Source organism: Gymnoscopelus microlampas, assembly GCF_963454915.1.
Source record: "Gymnoscopelus microlampas genome assembly, chromosome: 3".
In the NCBI taxonomy this organism is placed as follows: Eukaryota; Metazoa; Chordata; class Actinopteri; order Myctophiformes; family Myctophidae; genus Gymnoscopelus; species Gymnoscopelus microlampas.
Genome location: NC_139940.1, coordinates 21,374,161 through 21,392,954, shown reverse-complemented (window position 1 = coordinate 21,392,954; position 18,794 = coordinate 21,374,161). Strand labels below are relative to the sequence as shown.

Sequence of the window (18,794 nt, the reverse complement as noted above, 5' to 3'; positions counted from 1 at the left end):
GGGCTTTTCGAGAAGCCATATGGTATGATTTCAAAAATAGCAGGTCTACAAGCTCATAGCTTGTAGATGTGCTATTTTTGAATAGCCAAAGCTAAGTGGTTAAAAATGATTGTGACGCTATCAGTGGCGTGCCCACCGTAGAGGCAGGAACTAAAATCTCGCCTCCCCTAGAAAATTAAGTAAAAGACAGGCAGTGAAAAAAATACAAACAGAATAGTGTCAGTCGGACCATTAGCCCACCTCCTCGTCCATTCACGCGGGCAGGCAGCTAATCACCACCGTATCCATTCAGCAGAGCGACCCTCGCCTATATGGTGATGCAAATGTATGCCTTTGTCTTCATGGGGTACCAGGATTGCCAGGGGTGGGGGTCTGGGCCATCACCTGTACTCACCTGGCATAAAAGGGTCTCTGAGAGCAGCTTGAGCCATTCATTACTAAACTACAACATGAAAAGACCACCGCTGAAGAATTGATTGATTGATTATACTTGCATATTGTTTTTATTAACGTTTTTCAGTTTTGTAGTCAGTGTGTGTAGTGTTGTTAACTTGTTTCCCCTGAGATTTTTCCCCGAGTACCCCCCCCCCCCCCTTTGTGGGGGGGGGGGGGGGGGGGAATCTCGCCTGCCCTAAATGTAATTCCTGGGAACGCCACTGTTCCATGAGCTGCTGCAGTGCTGCTGTTCAGCCACAGAGAAGAACGCCGCTCTAGTTTTGGGCTCCATGATTGGTCAAGTTCAAGGATTCTGCAATCGACTTTCATGGTCTTTTATACGAATACATGAAGCCTGGCTTTACCATCCTGGCTCGACACAGCCTGGCTTGACAAGGTCTAGCTCGACAAAGTCGCTCCTTTTCAGCCTGGCTTGGCGTTCATGGAACGGAATAAACCAGGCTGTACGGACCAGACTTTGTCAAACCTGGATTTGACTTAAATCCAGGCTTGTTTCATTCTCTTTTCGTGTAATAGGCCCCTGTTCCATTTGCCATATGTGTTGCCATCTTGACCGATGGAAATGAATCAGTGAGGGAAGGTGTACTGTAAGCAGGCCAATAATCTAGTTGTACTGTATACAGCACAGAAGAAATTAATGAATTAAAGTGTATGAATATACTTTTAATAGTGCAGTCATAACAGTGTATGTTTTCATTCAAATATACATCACATCCATATACATCTCCAAATAAGTTAAATATGAAAATTGAATGCACAGTGTTTGTTACTGTATCTGAAGAAAATAGACGTCCTGCTGTCCTGTACACTTGTCCTGTAATACTTGACTGTGACCACAAAGGGGAGATAAAGTTCCACACAGTAAAATCTCCAAAGGACAATGACACCCAGTCAGCCAAACTGGCAAATCAAAAGCCGATACTGGTACAGTATATAGCAGTTCAGTAGTGTCCTTGTGCAAGCCCTGGAGCGCCATTACAGGAAAACAGTGCCCTTGATTCTGCCAGAGCACCTAGGAATCCTCTTCCATTTTGACCATTTGGCATTTCTAACCACCTCACATAAAAAAGTCTTATGCAGGCCGAGCAAGGTCTCATAATCCTGAGTTCAAAGTGGCTTCTGAGTTGGGTCAGAGATTTGCAGGATTAACTAGCAAACTGTTCCCTTAGATATGGTAAACAATTGTATACAGTATGTTGCCAGGTCAGTAGCTCCGATCATGGCTCACAGAGTTGAGGTCAGTAACGACTGTGCTCGTCTGTTGCCGTGACAATGACGTCCATCCAGATCCTCATGGCTTCGGCACTTGGCGCCACGAGGAAGAAGAGGCGTTCGTACGTCTTCACACAGAATGTCAGACTGGGCCTTGGAGACTGGGAGAAAAGAAACACCAAGTAAAAGGTTTTGCAAATTTCAAATCACATTAAAAGTAGGGATGCACCATATTGAGATTTTGGCCGATATCCGATTTTAAACTTATTTGGTCTTAGTTCTTCAACATTGTAGCAGCAATAACATTAACAGAGAAGTAATTGATTGATTGATCAAATACTTTATTAAAAATGCACACAGTACGGGTACAGTCATACAATTGAGCTAAAAGGATAACCCCAAAAAGTCATTTTATTATAAAGTATTATAAAGAATAGCAGTACATTAGTCATAATGTACCCATGGTAGCTGGGGGTACATGGGGACCCTGGGGGGCTCCGTGTCTCCCCGCGTGAGTGTGTGTGTGTGTGCGCGTGCATGTGCACGTGTGTACATTTACACAGTGTTTTGGGTGTGTGGTCTTGACATACAAAGTGTCATGTGCCAGTGTGCCTGGTATATGTTTACATTTTGAGGTAGGTGTGTGAGTGGGGCTATGTGCAGTTTATGTGTGTAGATGCTTCTACATGCAGGATGCCTCTAGCCTGGTAAACCCTCCCTCCGGAAATCTCATTTCCATTTGATTTCAGGAAGGAGTCTGGCATGATTGCTCATTCTGCAATATTGGCTGTGGGCTGGAGTTGGGCGGGAGTAATACCGTTGACTGACAACCCCTTCAACCAATGATCGTTTTTCCCCTTCAGCCAATCAGCAGTTCATTTTGACGAGCTCCAGACTATGTGACGCAACGGGACTTTTGGGACGGCCATGCCGAAAATAGGTTGCCTTATTGGGATACATGCGTGTCACTCCCCGCCCCTGCCGGTTCTCTAAATTTATATTTTTAAATAGGCTCTGTCATGATTAATTGACCACATATATGAAGTTAAACAACTCAATTCTATCCAAACGATATGTTAATAGTAAATTCCGTGCCTCAAAAAAGAAGTTTGAGACCGTTTTAAGAACGAAACTAAGAAGTGACGGCACTCGGACAACAACAATGGCTGCCGTTCGTCTTTTGTCGGCGGCTCTCAGGCTGCACTCGGCTTCATTCGGGCTCAGTCGAACTCGCCACCTGATTGGCCAACGTAAGCTGTCAATCACAGAACGATGAGCGACGACGCTGATAGGCGCGGTTAGGTCCTGATTTCGCTGGAAACTCCCCAATATTGCAGAATGGGCGTTCATGCCAGACTCCTTCCTGAAATCAAATGGAAATGAGATTTCCGGAGGGAGGGTTTACCAGGCTAGGATGCCTCTACACACAGGAAGATGGGAGGGTGGGGGGTAGCATTTCCAAAGTGTATTATTGTTCTTGTTCCTGGTCTGCTCTTAAAAAAAAAATACAAATCAGATTTTCCGGGTGAAGTACGGTAGCTATTTCACAGCCTATTGCCAGTGGCCTTGTGGCTGTGAAGCCACTTGTCAAATGGGAGCATCTGAAACTGTGATTGGGGCGGTTAGGGTCTTTGATAAGCCTGCAAGTTCATTTTTCAACAGGTGCCATACACCTGTTATACTGTAATTGTGATGTTGGGTGCAGCTGCAGATACAAAAATGTAAGATTAACACAGCTTTGTTATGACCTGCTTTATCAGGCCTACTAAACACTACACTCTGTTCCCAAGAGCCGGATTTTAAACGAGTTGCGATATACAAGTGCAGTATCTCAGATATGATCGCAATATGCTTTTGCGATTATTCTCTTCTAAACATAACATGGATATGTAGAGTTGTCACTTTCAGAGAATAAAATAATTCCACATCACAGACAAATGTTGCTGTGTAGGTACAGTAGGTTAAAACAAGCAATTTCTCGCTCATGTGAACACGGCCAACTGGGTTCATATGGATGTCTGACCAAGTCGGAGGTATCTAGATGTGTGTCTAGAGGTATCTAAATGTGTGTCCATACAGAGTATCTCTGGGGACCACCACTGTTGTGCATGGTGGATCCATCATAGACCCACCCCACACGATAGTGGTGGGGGGTTCATGCACCACAGGGAGCTGGAGAAAATAGCTATAATATCAATATCTCTGCTGTCCAGCCCGAAACTGCTAACTCCAAAACGCTCATTGTTCAGGAAACGAAAAAACAAGATATACGTTTTTCAGAAAATGAAGAAAACCTTATATTTTTAAAACAAAGCAATACTACCTCGTCAAAGTTGGTATAGTGACTGTATATATTGTGAGATACTTGCATGTGTCATTATATTATCAACACTTTACCCAAATCGCGGGTAAATCAACACTTTACCCAGCGCGAGTGGAGTTAGAAGTTTCAGACGAGCAGAAATCAAGCTGAAATGGAGTTAGGTGTCCAAACAACAGTAGCTCCACTCGCTGCTGAGAGAGGTTTCAAAAGGGTACAGATTCCCAAAACCTAACAATGGATCTCCAAGCTCACAATGCATCACAACAACGTGTGAATTAATGCCCTGATGCTTCATGACACTTATTATATAGGCCAACAACAATAAACAGGACTTTAAATATTACAATAACTTCTGCTAAGAGGTAGTAGAACACTAGCGCGACAGAAATGCTATGAACGTCTTTCTTCTTATCACAATGCTCTCCTCATTAAACACTTCATAGATTTTAGAAATATAATTACTTGTTTTCATAACATTAGCGTCAGTGCTGTTTGATAAACAGGTACACTGCATAGTTTTAACATACTACGGGGAGTCTGTTTACGTGTTGTTCCTCCTCGTTCACTGGGCACCGCGCACTGCTAATGCTGTGCTGTAGCACTGTGTAGAGGAGAGGGGGGAGTTGTTTATTTTTGACGGACAGTTTGAGGATCCAATGGAGTTGGGAGTTTTCGTCTGAGGCGCTTTTTAATACTTTTCATTGGTTCAAATGTTTAGATTTTTTACACAGATGTGAAGGGTGTTCAATAGCGTCGATTTATAAAAATAAAATAAAAACTGAAAATGGAATTAGCTGGTCCCGGCTGGACACCGACGATATAATATCTAATAAAATACAGTGATTTTGTTTGAATATGATGGAATATGATTAAGGATTACTGTGATTATGGTAAGCTGACATTTCATATCAGACATACAATACAGTAAGAACTCCTGTAAGTTATTAACAATTAAAAAAACATTTTTTTAATGCATGGCCAGGGACCACCTGCAATACCTCCGCAGACCACTGGTTGAAAACCCCTGACCTAGAGGATTCAAACCCCTAGTCTCCACGGTGGTGGGCAAGAACCTTACCACTGTGCCATACGGGCTAGGTCCACCCATATACAGTATGGCATTGTTTTTATATCTGTCCAATGCTGATAATACATTTTAAAGCAATTATTATTGTCCGTTACCTATATGATGACCGACATAATTGTGCATCCTTAAGCAAAATATAAGAGCAAAGACCAAAATCCCTACATAAATACTCAAAAGGGGAAAATGGAAATCCTGCTGGTCAGATTGCTGACCAGCAGGATCAGGGGTTATGACACTATACAAATCCTGTCTAAATAAAGCATGAACATTTTTCATGCAGTCTCACTTATAACTTCTCACTTATAAGAGAGACCATCTCTTTCAATTTGAAATGATTTCAACATCAGTTTGATAATAACAGAAAAGAAAACCTTCTGAAAGGGCAGTGGAGGTAATAATGATCATAATTACCTAAGCTGACACATCGTTATTTGTTCCCATTTACTCACCGTCGTGGCTGTACGTAGATGGTCATAGTACACTTCCTCTATTGCCTGGAAGTATATCACCCCCTTCAGTTTCCTCTCATCACAGTCTGCAGCATGAGAACAGAGAGAGTACAGTATGTGGTAAATATAGACTGACTACAAAATTGTGATTTGCAATGGCTTCATTCATCTTGAGTGACTGAACTACACAAGAAGACTTCATTTGATTTTAGTCGATCACAACGTATTGTGAGCTTGTAGATATGCTATTTTCGTGAAACTGGAGCGCAACTAATACATTTGGGCTTCTCTGACCTGTGTAGTACGCTAGTCGCCGGTGGTCCATGTCAAACAGGAACCATCTCCTCCTCCAGGTCTTCACCCTGCCCCCTCGTTTGGTCAGAAAGCCAGCACAGCGCCGCGGGGTCATGCGCAGACCCATGCACCCAGCCACCCCATGACCCAGCGACTCCACATGAGTCCGGAGGTCAAAGTTTGGAGAGAGGAAGAGGGGGAGGCTGTGCTGCTGAACACACACACAAACACACACACACACACACACACACACAAGATGAATGTCCACTCCGTTCCATGTGTGCTTTAAGCCTGATTTATACTTAGTTGCATACTTGTGAGCTTGTATATCAGCTGTTTTTGGTGAGCGATACCAGCCCACTAACAAGTATAACTCAGGCTTTAGTCAACGCCATGTTGCTCTAATCAGATGGATGGATAGAAAAAAAGAATGGCTATTAAATCTACAAGCGTAGTAACTAGCCTCTGTCTGACTTGCGGCTGATACTTGGTACTGTAGTTGGTCACCTCTGGGGTGGTGGGGACTGAAGTGGGGTTTGGTTGCTCCTGTGGGTCAGGGCCTGTCCTCGGTGGTGTCTCTGGCTGTAATGGCTCTGTCCTGGGAGAGCTGAGCTCTCTCTGCCGTCTCTCCTCCACCAACAAACGCCGCCGCTCTTCCTGCACACGCACACACGCACACACACACACACACACACACACACACACACACACACACTATTGAATGAGGATGAGATATTTTTACATACCCCCTCAAGGTTTGCATTCAAGAACTCTGTTGCATGACACATGGCGCTCTCTGTAAAAATGTGTGTCCATACAGAGATCTGTTATTGACTATATTCACATGGCTGCCATTTTATGCTTACTTCATTAGAAGACAGAATTTTGTTTCGTACAGGCCATCTTAAAAACCCATTATTTCACACAAGTTGATTAATTCAGTTGATTTATTTACCATTTTCCTAAAACCCCAAAAAGAGTGACTAAATTGTTGTAAAGTTGACTTGAAAAAACACAAATCTAATCGTGAAGGACCTGGCAGTGAACTAAGTGAACTAACTAACACAAAGCTTCATCCACAGAGCCAAATCACAAGCATATGGCTGAACATTTGCCGTCTTGATTTGTGGCCCATAATGAATACATGCATTAGAAGGCGTTCAGCCATCTGCTTGCTGGCTGTTTACTTGGTCCGGTCATGTGTGAGTTGCGTGGGTGTCAGTCAGCGGTCAGACAGCCATATCTAATGCAGTGTGTCGGTGGCGATTAGCAATGTCTGTCAGTGTTGCTGCAGGTGACTCACCCTCTCTCTGAGCAGTCTCTCTCTCTCCGCCTTGGCCTCCCTCAGCCTCTTCTCTATCTCCACCAGGTCCAGCAGTCCCAGGCACGGGCTGCGAGGGGAGAAGGAAGAGGAGGAGGGGGAGGAAAGAGGAAGGTGCAACAACAGTGCAGCTATTATAATAATTCCAACATGAGATATCATGGCATCCACAGCTGACTATTGCCAAAACTATTGCTAGCATGACAATAAAATATATTATACAATATTCTTTAAAGCGATGTTGAGCTTGGCCTACCTAGTCATGATATAAGTCCAAACACTATTGATCATATTTATCTGTTGTGTCTGTGCTCTGTGAGAGTGGAAGCAGAAGTAATGATTCCATTCACTCTTCACACTAATCACACTATTAGAATATAAACAATTACAAAAAAAACAGATTTCTGTTAATGTGCAAAAGAATTGTCTTGCTACTTATTTTTTGATAGAGAACTGCCATCAAAAGTAATATAAGCATTTCATTTTCCCCAAATGTCGTTTTTTAAATAATTTGTTTTAATTAATGGCATGCCTCTGCAGGAAGTTTGTGTGTGTGTGCGTGTGTGTGTGTGTGTGTGTGTGTCCGGAGCAAATTCTGCAAACCGCTGGACATATCGGCTCTAGATTTCTTGTGCACACTGCCAGTAGGCCAGAAGTACCTCCAGTAATTGCTTTTCCCGTTTTATGCTTTAAAAAATCACACCCTGTGTGAAGAGAGTGGTGCCTTTGATGTGCCCCGTATTGATGTTGTCATCAATGTTTGTTTATTGGACACACATACATACACCCGGACACACAGACAAAGTCAGATATAGGAGTGGTTGGCACCACTCAAAAATACATTTATAATGGAAGTCAAGGGGCTCGGCCCAAATTTGGAGTCATATACTGTACGATGACTGACGTCATAGGCTGGTCGCTTGAATGTGTGTTTGTAAAATTGTCATATGCACACTGCCAGTGGGTCAACTCCACACACATATATTTTCAGGCTTTGCGACTGAAAATCTAGTAGCGCTGATGATCAGAGCACTGCGTCATGTGAAATTAAATGAAACTGGTAGCTTTAATTCTTTAAACATAATGCTGGACCCAAAAATAATCAAGTGAAGAAAGAATGAATGTCCGCACACGATAAACTTCTCTCTCGTCTTTTTTATTTTAACCACAAGTGAACGTTTCCCCCATGCAGGGCTTCATCAACGCAAAACGTTGTTCACTTGTGACATCACAGACCGGACATATGAAGTCCAAGTACCACACTGGAGCCATGCCGTGGATGTGGATACTGAGATACAAATGATTTGATTTTTCAATCAACTTTATATCGCTTTTAGAAACCATTCACATCCCCAAAGACCAGTATTTAAAGTAGAATGTACCAGTAACATTCCTTCGCCTTTGAAAATTGCATCCATCAAAAGAACTACACAACTGACCTGGCAGTGCGAGAGCTGCTGGCGCTGTTGCAAGGCGTGAGGAGCCCGCTGCCATTGCTATGCCCAGGTCGGTGCCCATTGCTGTGCCCATTGCTCAGTCTGTGGGACGTGAGGGGGGAGGCAAAGGCCTCTGGGCTCTGGCTGTCTGGCTCTGTCCTCACCAGTCCTGCATGAGAAAGAGGACAGCAAAACACACAAGGACAATACGCATTAAAGTGCAAATTGTGTTACATAAGGTGGCACGAGGAAAGCAAAGCAATGAGATACTAGGATGGGAGAATTAGTAGTAGTAGAGCATCTGCAATCTACATACTCATTACATAAAATCGTCAATCTAGAATTATAGTCTCAGTAATAAAGATGATTTTTGGCAATAGCACGCATATGGAAAGTACACACACACACACACACACACACACACACACACACACACACACACACACACACACACACACACACACACACACACACACACACACACACACACACACACACACACACACACACACACACACACACACACACACACACACAGTAACACAGTAACACAGTAACATGACTTGACATGACAGATCTAACTACCCTGATATTCTGTGTCAAGTGTGTATTATGTGTTTGAGAAACAGATGTCATAGAAGGAGTTTGAGTCACAGCAGTCAACCCAATATACAGAAACTCTACTTGCTCATCCGGTCTATACAGGTAAGTCTTGCTTATAGCACAGCAATAACATGAGTCATGACACACCTTCGACTCCAACGAAAAGGGAGGGAGCTGAACAAACAGACGGACAAAATGGTAAGAATGGAAAGAGAAAGGCCCATTGTTGCAGGTCCCAGTGCTCCTGGTTTAATAACTTAACTCAAAAAATAAACTAATAATTGAAGGCCAATTGCAGCTCACCTTGTACTGAAAGCGGCCTATCAGTGAGTTTGTTGTGGCGGTGTGAGCTCCGTCTTCGGGGTAAACTTGCAGATTCTTTGCATGGTTCCTGGCATAATGGTAGCAGATTGTTGTGAAACGTGAGCATAAATTAATGCAGTGATGTCAAATCTCATACAAATATGCAGTATCTGTGGTGATGCAAAGCATACCTGAGGTGAACTGTGAATGGTCGGCGGAGAAAGTGACATCATGCAGGGGGCGGAACCTGTGATGTTTGACCAATCGGTGAGTGGCTTCTTTTCTTTTAAAATCTGATAGAAGAGTGACCAAAGTCAGACTCAGCTTTAAAAACTCTGCTGTAAAACAACAACAAAAACAGTTTTAAACTGTCATGAATCGGGCTAAAAATGAAAAACACCAATGGACTGTTTGACATGCTACAAAGCTGGGGTCAATGTTTAGCTGTAACAAATACCCAGCGAGAAGCAAAGACGACAGCAATAGACATATCCTATATGACTAAGAATGGAATCTTGTCTCCACTTCCAAGCTTCGCCCTAATGAGTTAAAGAATTATCGCTCTTTCACTATCTTTCCTTGCTTCCTTCCCTCCCTCCCTCCCTCCCTCCCTCCCTCCCTGACTCACGAACACATGAGCAATTCAGTCAGCACATGTGCCATTATTTAACTCTCGTCTGTCTCTCTATTACATGCCAGCACTGGCCTCTACGAAGGAGTATTCAGCATAGCTTCTCTCCGATACAGCAGGTTCTCACGATAATCATCCAGCACCAGTACGCTACAGTCACACTGTAGTCACACAGAGCCGGTTGTACAGTCAGACCCACTGCCTGCCCTCTCTCCTCCTCTAGGCTGCCACTCCCTTCTGCCCTCCCTCCAGCTCTGTATGTTATCATTCCCTAATCTAGAACCGCTCAGTGAAATCCTGACAACACACACTATAGAGGCCCATAAATTGATTCGGTTTTGAGCTTACCGTTGCTTTTTTGCTGTTGCATGGATTTAAAACTTCTTCCCAGCTTCTATCCCTCTCTGTCATACACAAGCAGACAGTCACCCTTCGTCCCTCATATCTCTTACTCCTCCCTCTCTCCCTCCCTCTAGCTTGAGGTTCTCTCTCTCTCTTTCCCTCTCTCTCTCTCTCTCTGCTCCTTCCCTGTCCCCGTCTCCTCCCCTTGTTTTAACTGGTGCTGTCATAATTCTTATCAAAGGCATACCATTGGTTACACCACAAACCCCCACCACAGTTCAATTAGCATCTTATAACCACACACTTTGGACCACTAAACATAAAATAAATTAGGTTACAGATGGTGACATAAAAGCTAAATTCATCAAATGAGGCTATGGAAAATATTGAACAAATAAACCAATAAATTAGTGAATAGTTTGCTGAATAAATGGAATTGACAGCAATTTCAACAGACAGCCGATTGTTGATAGAGACATGGCAAAGAGGGAATAAAGTCAAATACAAAAGAAGATGTTTAGCATGCTGAAGCTCAGTAAAACTTCTTTTATGCCTACCTTTTGAGTTGTATGGAGCAAGTCTCTCTTCTCTTTCCTCAATGCGTTTAGCTCCCTCTCCTTCTCTCTCTCCATTTCTTTTAGCTGCCGCTCCAACTGCTGGACTCGTTCCTGAAAATCAGGGAAATTATTCCCTCGGCACACAATGCCATGTATTCTATTCAAAAGATGCATTACCACAGCAGACATTTTAGCTGTTAGGGCCAAGGTTATGTAATATAGCCTATAATGATGTGCTGTAATATTAGGTAAACTTTCCTGCACACAATATCACACGACAGTGATGAGTGAATAGATGCAGTGCGTCATTGCAACTCAGTCCGTTTGGGGAGGAACAATGCAAATCAAACAACCATTTACAAGTTAAGTGAGGCATGAGAGGGATATATGAGAGCAAGGCTAAAAGGCTAAAAGGATTGTTTGACATAAATGTTGTGCCGTCTTTGGGACACAGCAAATGTGTCATAGATAGAAAGAGACAGAGAGAGGTATAGAAATTAACTGTCAACTCCAGTGAGGTTTCAGTGCAGGCTGTGCAGCTGAGTAAACTCTCCCTGAACTCCTCCTACGATCCCATCTCTTCAGTGCTCATTCTCTCTGCAGTCTTCCTCACTTCTCAAACCATAAGAGACACAATCTGGAATCCATTTCATTCCGTGTGTATTCACGTTAATAGTTTATGATTATATATTTGGATGGAAATGCAGCCCTTGCTATCATTACCGTCTACAAAATATGACAAGTGTGAAAAAAAAATCTTTACTGCCACACAATAGACTCATGTAAATCTTTTGGTCAGGTGTCATAGAATATCACTGCAGGGATAAAAATCTCAGTCATTTACTTTGAGGGACTTTAAGCCAATAACTGTCTAATTCTTTCTTCCTTTTTTTTCCTCTTCAATTTAGTCGCCAATTAATTCCTCACCACATCTTTCTGTGTTGCCACTGCTGTAACCTACTGGCTCACGTGCCACTGAGGAGCCCCCACCGGGAGGAGCTAACGCCTCCATCCTACACCTCCTGCTCAACATTCCCCATTGACAGGTGCTGCCCCAGCCTGAGCCAATAGGACCATGTGCAGTGACAAAGATCACTCTCTCCCCGCCCAGCCTCCCTCCCCCGAACATGGGCCAATTGAAGTTTGTATATAGACGCTTGGAAAGCCTGAAGTACCACGGTGGATTCAAACCCCCTAGACTCCGCGGTGGTGGCAGGCAGGTACTTTAACCCTGCGCTACCCGAGTGCCCTTCTAATCCTAATCTAATAATCTAACCAGTTATAGAAACCAACAATGTGCACCAAAACACAATAAGCATATCTAAATCTTTGAACATGGTCACCCTGCAGTAAAGCCCTCTTCAAATCACCATGTCAGTCACCCTGTGAAAACTCGTCTCCCACTTGCCTTTCTTTCAGTTCTTAGTTGATGGACCAGCCCTGAACTTTGCTAGTAATTCCTGTTTCAAACCAGTCATTCTCCATCGTTCCTTGTCTCTCCATCTTCCTCACCTGTAACCAATCCCACCACACCTCCTGTTCTTCTCTTTCATCATTCCCCTTTATGTGGTTCTCAGGGCTGCCTCTAATGTCATTACCGACGACAGGGTGAGTGCGAGGAGAGAAGAGTTCACGCTCATGTCAGTGTTTGTTTGGTGGTGGTGGTGGGGGGGGGGGGGGGGAGGGGGTGTGAGGGACGGTCCCTCAAACACGCACTGACGGCTGTGGAAACAAAGAGCCGCGTGTGCGCACGTGCATGCGTGTATGTTTGCATGAATTAATAATGCAAATACTGACAACATATCAAGTGGAGGCACATCATTCTACTAGAATGAAAATACTTTGTTTTACAGTGAGAGTAAAAGAAAAAGAAAGAGACAGAGACAGAAAGAGACAGAAAGAGAAATAAAGAGAACATTTGTGTGATTGTGTGCGTGTGTGTGTGTTTTTCACACTAATACACTCAATGGACTGAGCAGCAGTTAATCCCGTGCTGGGTGCTGGCCAACCACAGTAAACAGTGACTAACAGCACATGACAACGTAGATAAGCTTGTAAAACAAGTCTGGAGCAGCTGTGAAATTCTCGGAGTTTAACTGCTTACCTGTGCGGTGCCGATAGCATGCTGCTGACTTGAGATCTCCCGCTCCAGCTCTCCCTCGCCCACTCGCTCTTTCCTCACTTCCATCCCTCGGCCCTCCTTCTCCTCATTCTGCTCCTCTCCTTCGTCTATGCCGCTCTCTTGCTCCAAGACACGGAACTCCCAGTCCTCAAAAGCCCGAACTGCAGCCTCCATCTTCTCTTTCTCCTGTACAAATTAGACTAATTAGTCTTAAGCAGTGGTTTTCAACCAGTGGTCCTTGAGGGAGTACCAGGGGGTCCCCAGAGAAATTAGTTAACATAGCGTCACAATCATTTTTAACCACTTAGCTTTGGCAATTCAAAAATAGCAGATATACAAGCTCATAGCGCGCCACCGAGTGCCGCGCTATGAGCTTGAAAAAGTGTGCATATCCTTGAATATTTATATTTTTTAAAGCGAAAATTAACTGAAATCTTTGCTTCTGGGGGTCCCTGGCACAAAACATTTTCAGATGGTGGTCCGCGGCCATATTTATATCATTTAGGGGTCCTTGGCATGAAAAAGGTTGAAAACTACTGGTCTTAAGGCTTCTAATTTACATTGGAAGATCTTCTTGGCAAACAAATATTCAGTTTTGGACGAGCCAAAAGTAAAAAGTAGGGGAAGCTCCTGGGAAGTGTTAGCTTTTTTGTCATATGCTAACACATGCTTTGAAAAGTAGTATTTGTTTTTGTGCTATTACTGTTTATAAGAAAATAATGTATCACTGGTAAAAGCAAGGTAATTCTAATGGACTTTAAGTAAAGAGTACAACTTTGATTATCGATGGATGCTAATCCATAGAGGTTTAGAAGTTCATTTTCATTCCAATAATCAAACGATGCTTATCTCCATCACTCAAGTTCACATCGGAAGTATAAACAAAGACTATACAATAACACTGGAAGTCCAGAAGTGACAAAAGATAAGACAAAGAAAACAAGATGTACATGAAAACAGAGTGAGAAATTGTCAAACAGTAGCTTAACAACAGCCAGCATGGAGCATATTTGCGCTCTCTCTTTCACTTGTTTTCATCTACATAATACAGTATGCCCTTTGCCCTGTAAAGCACAAACCTGTTTTGGTCAAATGCCCTTAGAAAGTACATGTGTGACTTCACAGAGCATGGAACAACAAACAGCCCCTGGGTGGAATGGAACCATTCATTAAATGCAACCCATAAAACGAGTTCCATGTCTCTGTCATCATTGTGTTCTGAGAGACACCAGGTACAATAAGCAGTCTGTTTACTGTATGTGTCCTTAGCTCAGACACATCAGGTAAAACAGGTAGTGAGCAAATCACTAAAAGACACACAGGTACAGTGTGCGAGCGTGTGACAGACGATATACTGCATATATATAGTATATATAGTATACTGCAGCACTGTCAATATAGTATATCATGACACACATCACCATGTCCTTAAGGCAGTTCACAGAGTAGCAGATGTGACTCTGTATTTCATTTCATTTAATTTCTGTGAAGCTGCCAACAACACAACTAAAATGATAAATTATCTGTAATTTGAGAAGTTCATTTTCTTCCTCAGTACCAGCTTGGCAATGACTAAAATAATTAACCACCTGACAGTACTGTATATTATAGTAGTATATAATGAGTGATATCAGTAAGTATAAAGTAGTTTAAAATGTGTAATACCAGTTGCTACATGGTACTGTAGTCTATATCAGTGGTTCTCAAACTTTTTCATGTCAAGGACCCCCAAATTGACACTTATTAGCCCGCGGACCCCCATTTGAAAAGATAAGCCAGGAGAAGATTTTTACGGCTCTATAGCAGTGATTCTCAACCATTTTAATTTCAAGGACCCCCAGTTTGACATGCATTAGGGCTACGGACCCCCATTTAATGGCATTTCTATCTGTGGGGCCCCAATTCATATTGTAAAATCAATGTTAATCTAACTCTGAGAGTGTACAAATGGAACCAAATGGACCCGTTACGGTCCATTTGGTTCCATTTGTACACTCTCAGAGTTACAGACCCATAAGGGTCCATTTGGTTCCTATCCATCATTTAGTTGGGTACCCCCTGGAACCCCCTCAAGTACCCCTGGGGGTCCCCGGACCCCACTTTGAGAACCAACGGTCTATATACAGTAGTGAAGCTAGGAGCTATACAGTCATTTGTATGTGGCTGTTGTGAGATCAGGCCATCACCTGCTGTAGCTGCAGTGCCAGCTGCCCTCTCTGGCTCTCCGGCTGACTGGGGATCAGCGACTCCTTCTCCTCAAAGCACCTCCTCAACTCCTCCACTCTGCTCCTCTCCTTTTCCAGGCTCTCTCGTTCCTAAAGTCGCAGTCAATTTTGAAATGTTAGTTTGACTCCCTAAAATATATTAATCGCTGCACTTTATATTGTATATATGTCATCATGTTTTAATGCTGTAGCTGATTACATTTTATGTTCGGTTTTATGTGAAGGACCGTCACTTTTCTTTCATAAATGTTAAATTGTATTATTATTATTATTATTATAGAGGTGATGGGGATCATGATGTTGTCCAGATGATATTTAAATAACAAGGCTAATAAAAACATCCCACCACAAAAACAAACAAAGAAACATTAAAGGACATAATCAAGGTATAAAGGAAAACCCTTGGATAACTGAAGTAGCTAAAGGAGTTTAGTTCATTGAAGGCACCAATTGTAATGTGTTGGACGCTAAGTTAGCCTTTCGTCTAACTAATGGCTGCTGATCAAGAGACTACCCTCTGCTATAGAGAGATTATGGCTCCATGGCATCACATTTCTATGGAATATTCGGTCTCTGGTGTCACTGATATACAATAGTACAAGACTGCAATATGACATAATTGGATAATTGGACATGTCTAAATACTGCTTATTATAAAGATGTGTTGTTCGTCTCAGCCAGTTATTCTTCAGAAAATACATGGTTGACCTCTGTGTGACTAACTCAAAAGGGTTAAATACAATTGTGTATATTATGCACACAAAATGTTGGTGTGCAATGCATGCCAAGTCGTTTCCCATGTCATGTCTGGCAACTATGACCCAATGTAAAGGCCAGTCCACACCAATGCAACTCCTTGCAACATGCAACTACTTGCAACCATTATCCCCAATGGCAGTTGCGGCTAGTTGCATTGGTGCGGTCTGGCCTTCAAACACGACAGGTAGACAATACCTGATGTGAGTGTGTCTCTTACTTTGTGTCTGTCGGTGTGTCTGTGCTTCTCAAGATGTCTGGCCTCGTTCTGCAGCGCCTGTAGCTGCTGTGTGTGTCTGTGCAGCTGTTTCCTCTCCGTCTGCAGCTCGCCTTGGAGCAGGGCGATCTCCAGCTGCAGCTGAGAGGACAGTAGATAACACAGAGGTGAATCATAGTGAATGGTGCCTGAGAAACAGATGACTATGCTCTTTCACTGTGAGTATGTTGGCATCTTGAAATGGCATACGGCGGCAAAGTGAAGCAAAAACCCCGAAGGCCAGCAAGCATGTACCTGTAGACATCATGATAAATTATTTTTCCAGAGCCGTCATCGGTGACACAGAGTTTCATTCATCAACTCACCTCAATCTTTACTTCCTCCTTCTGTTGATTGATCTCTGTGATTCGCTGTTGGAGCATGGAGGGTGATGGCAAGATCCTTGTTGATCCCACTTCTAGATGTTTGGTACGGGACTGTTTGAGTGGATAAAAAAAAATAAAAGTGAGTGACCACACAAAACCTTCAATTCAGAACCCTACTAAAGAAATAAACAATAGCTGATTATTGAAGGGGGAATGGAGAGTGTTGTAAAAAATTTGGCATCCGAGTTGTATGTTTTTCTTGCCCTGAGGCATACTTCACAGCAGCTACATGCACTGGCACGACATGCTAATGTCATGGCATTTCACGTGACAGCGCTGACCGCATTAGCGTCATAAAAAGCATCACCTGAATGCAGTCATTCACTTACCTTCTCACTCTCTGTGCTGCTGCTCTCCGTGTCGGACTCTGCCCCCGATGAGATCGGACTCTGTCCTCCAGCCACTTGTGTGATCCACGGTGGCCTCAGCCCTTGCTCCCATTGGCTCCTGGGGCTGTCCATAGTGTGCCGGGGCATTTCTGAGGTCAGAAGGGGGGGGGGGGGGGGGGATACTTAACCCATTAAACCGGGAACGCATCTGTGTAACCACTTAAACCATTGTTTTATACTTTGGCTTTTCAAAAATAGCAGATATACAAGGCCATAGCGCTGCACCGAGTGCCGCGCTATGAGCTTGTAGATCTGCTATTTTTGAAAAATAGTGAACATTTGAGCAAATCTTTGAATTTACATATTTTTAAAGCAAACATTTTTAACTAAAATCTTTGCTTCTCTGGGGGGTCCCTGGAACAAAATATTTCCAGATGGGGGGGGGGGAACAAATACATATAATTTTGTAGGTCCTTGACATGAAAAAGTTTGAGCGCCACTGATACAGCAACATACGTTTTTCAGAAAACTGTTAGGATTTAGAAGACAATTTTGTAGAATCGCAACCTCAGGCCTTTAATGGGTTAATGAGAGGTACAGTTTAGGGGGCCTCTGCTGGCATGACTTGACTAAATATTGTGGTAATCTAATCCAGTGGGTGGTTGGAGGCGTGCGAGGGATCAGGTGACAGATCACAGAGGGGATATCACAGCTAGAGTAATAACAAGCCCTACAGCACCAACCACTGAAATCCCTCCAGGATTACAGAAACTGGGCTGATGATGATGATAGAAAAAACACCTTGAGAGGAAAATGGGAAGTAATAGTTGAAGAAAGGGGAGAACGCAGCACGTGGGAGGTGGTTTGGGGTTGTTTTTCAATACTGTAGCATGGAAATGCTGTTCTCTCTTCACATGGCCTTTTAAGTGCATCATACTGAGACCGTGCATAAACACCACAAGACTGATCAACGCAATACTACTACAGCATAACTTTGCCCACAAATATGCATTAATGCATAAAAAATAAGGGCTAACGCACTTTGAAGGACTCTTCATGGTGTAATCCTATATCTGCCTCGCTTAAGTGGGTTTACCCAGAGCAAATATCCTTAAACAGTTCTCACATTGCTGTAACATCAAAGTGTGTTACAGTTCATGTTGTTGTGGGTATATTTCAAGCTATAGGCCTTTATCGTCACACTGTACAGTGAGTATATACTATTTTTATACTTTCTCACACACACACACACACACACACACACACACACACACACACACACACACACACACACACACACACACACACACACACACACACACACACACACACACACACACACACACACACACACACACACACACACACACAAACACACACACAAACACACACACACACACACACGTGGGAAAATAGTCTTGATTCCTATTGTCGAACCCTTTCCCACCCTCTCCTCAGGCTCTCTGTCTTTATTTTCTCTTTTTCTCTATCCAGACCTCAGACCTTATTAGGCTACAGACCATGGAAAGAAGGGGGTGGCAGAGGAGGAGAAGGAGCATCAAGATAAATATACAACCCACATACTGTATTTGAGTGAGGGGTTCCAACCACCAGCTGGCACACTGACACAGAGGCAGGGAGGGCAGAGTTCACAATAAGTGTTAATTAAACCCTGAGCGGGTACAAAATGACACTTTACACTCTCA

At 43.2% G+C, this 18,794-nt stretch overlaps 1 protein-coding gene across 2 annotated transcripts; it reads right to left on the bottom strand.

Annotated features, from left to right (window-relative positions):
• Positions 1-1,098: 1,098 nt before the first annotated feature.
• Positions 1,099-17,235, bottom strand: phldb3 (pleckstrin homology-like domain, family B, member 3; the record flags this gene model as incomplete). 2 transcript variants are annotated; one of them, XM_084050389.1, is made up of 14 exons in its annotated part: positions 1,099-1,829; positions 5,528-5,613; positions 5,822-6,032; positions 6,329-6,478; positions 7,125-7,212; positions 8,582-8,747; positions 9,485-9,572; positions 9,676-9,777; positions 11,015-11,125; positions 13,119-13,322; positions 15,323-15,451; positions 16,338-16,475; positions 16,700-16,810; positions 17,089-17,235. In XM_084050389.1, the coding sequence occupies 14 exons, from the start codon at positions 17,233-17,235 to the stop codon at positions 1,695-1,697; spliced, it is 1,866 nt and encodes a 621-aa protein (XP_083906515.1). In that variant the 3' UTR covers positions 1,099-1,694. The 2 variants fall into 2 exon arrangements, with proteins under 2 accessions (XP_083906515.1, XP_083906516.1); XM_084050390.1 differs by having other exon boundaries at positions 5,822-6,029.
• Between the last annotated feature and the right edge of the window lie 1,559 nt (positions 17,236-18,794).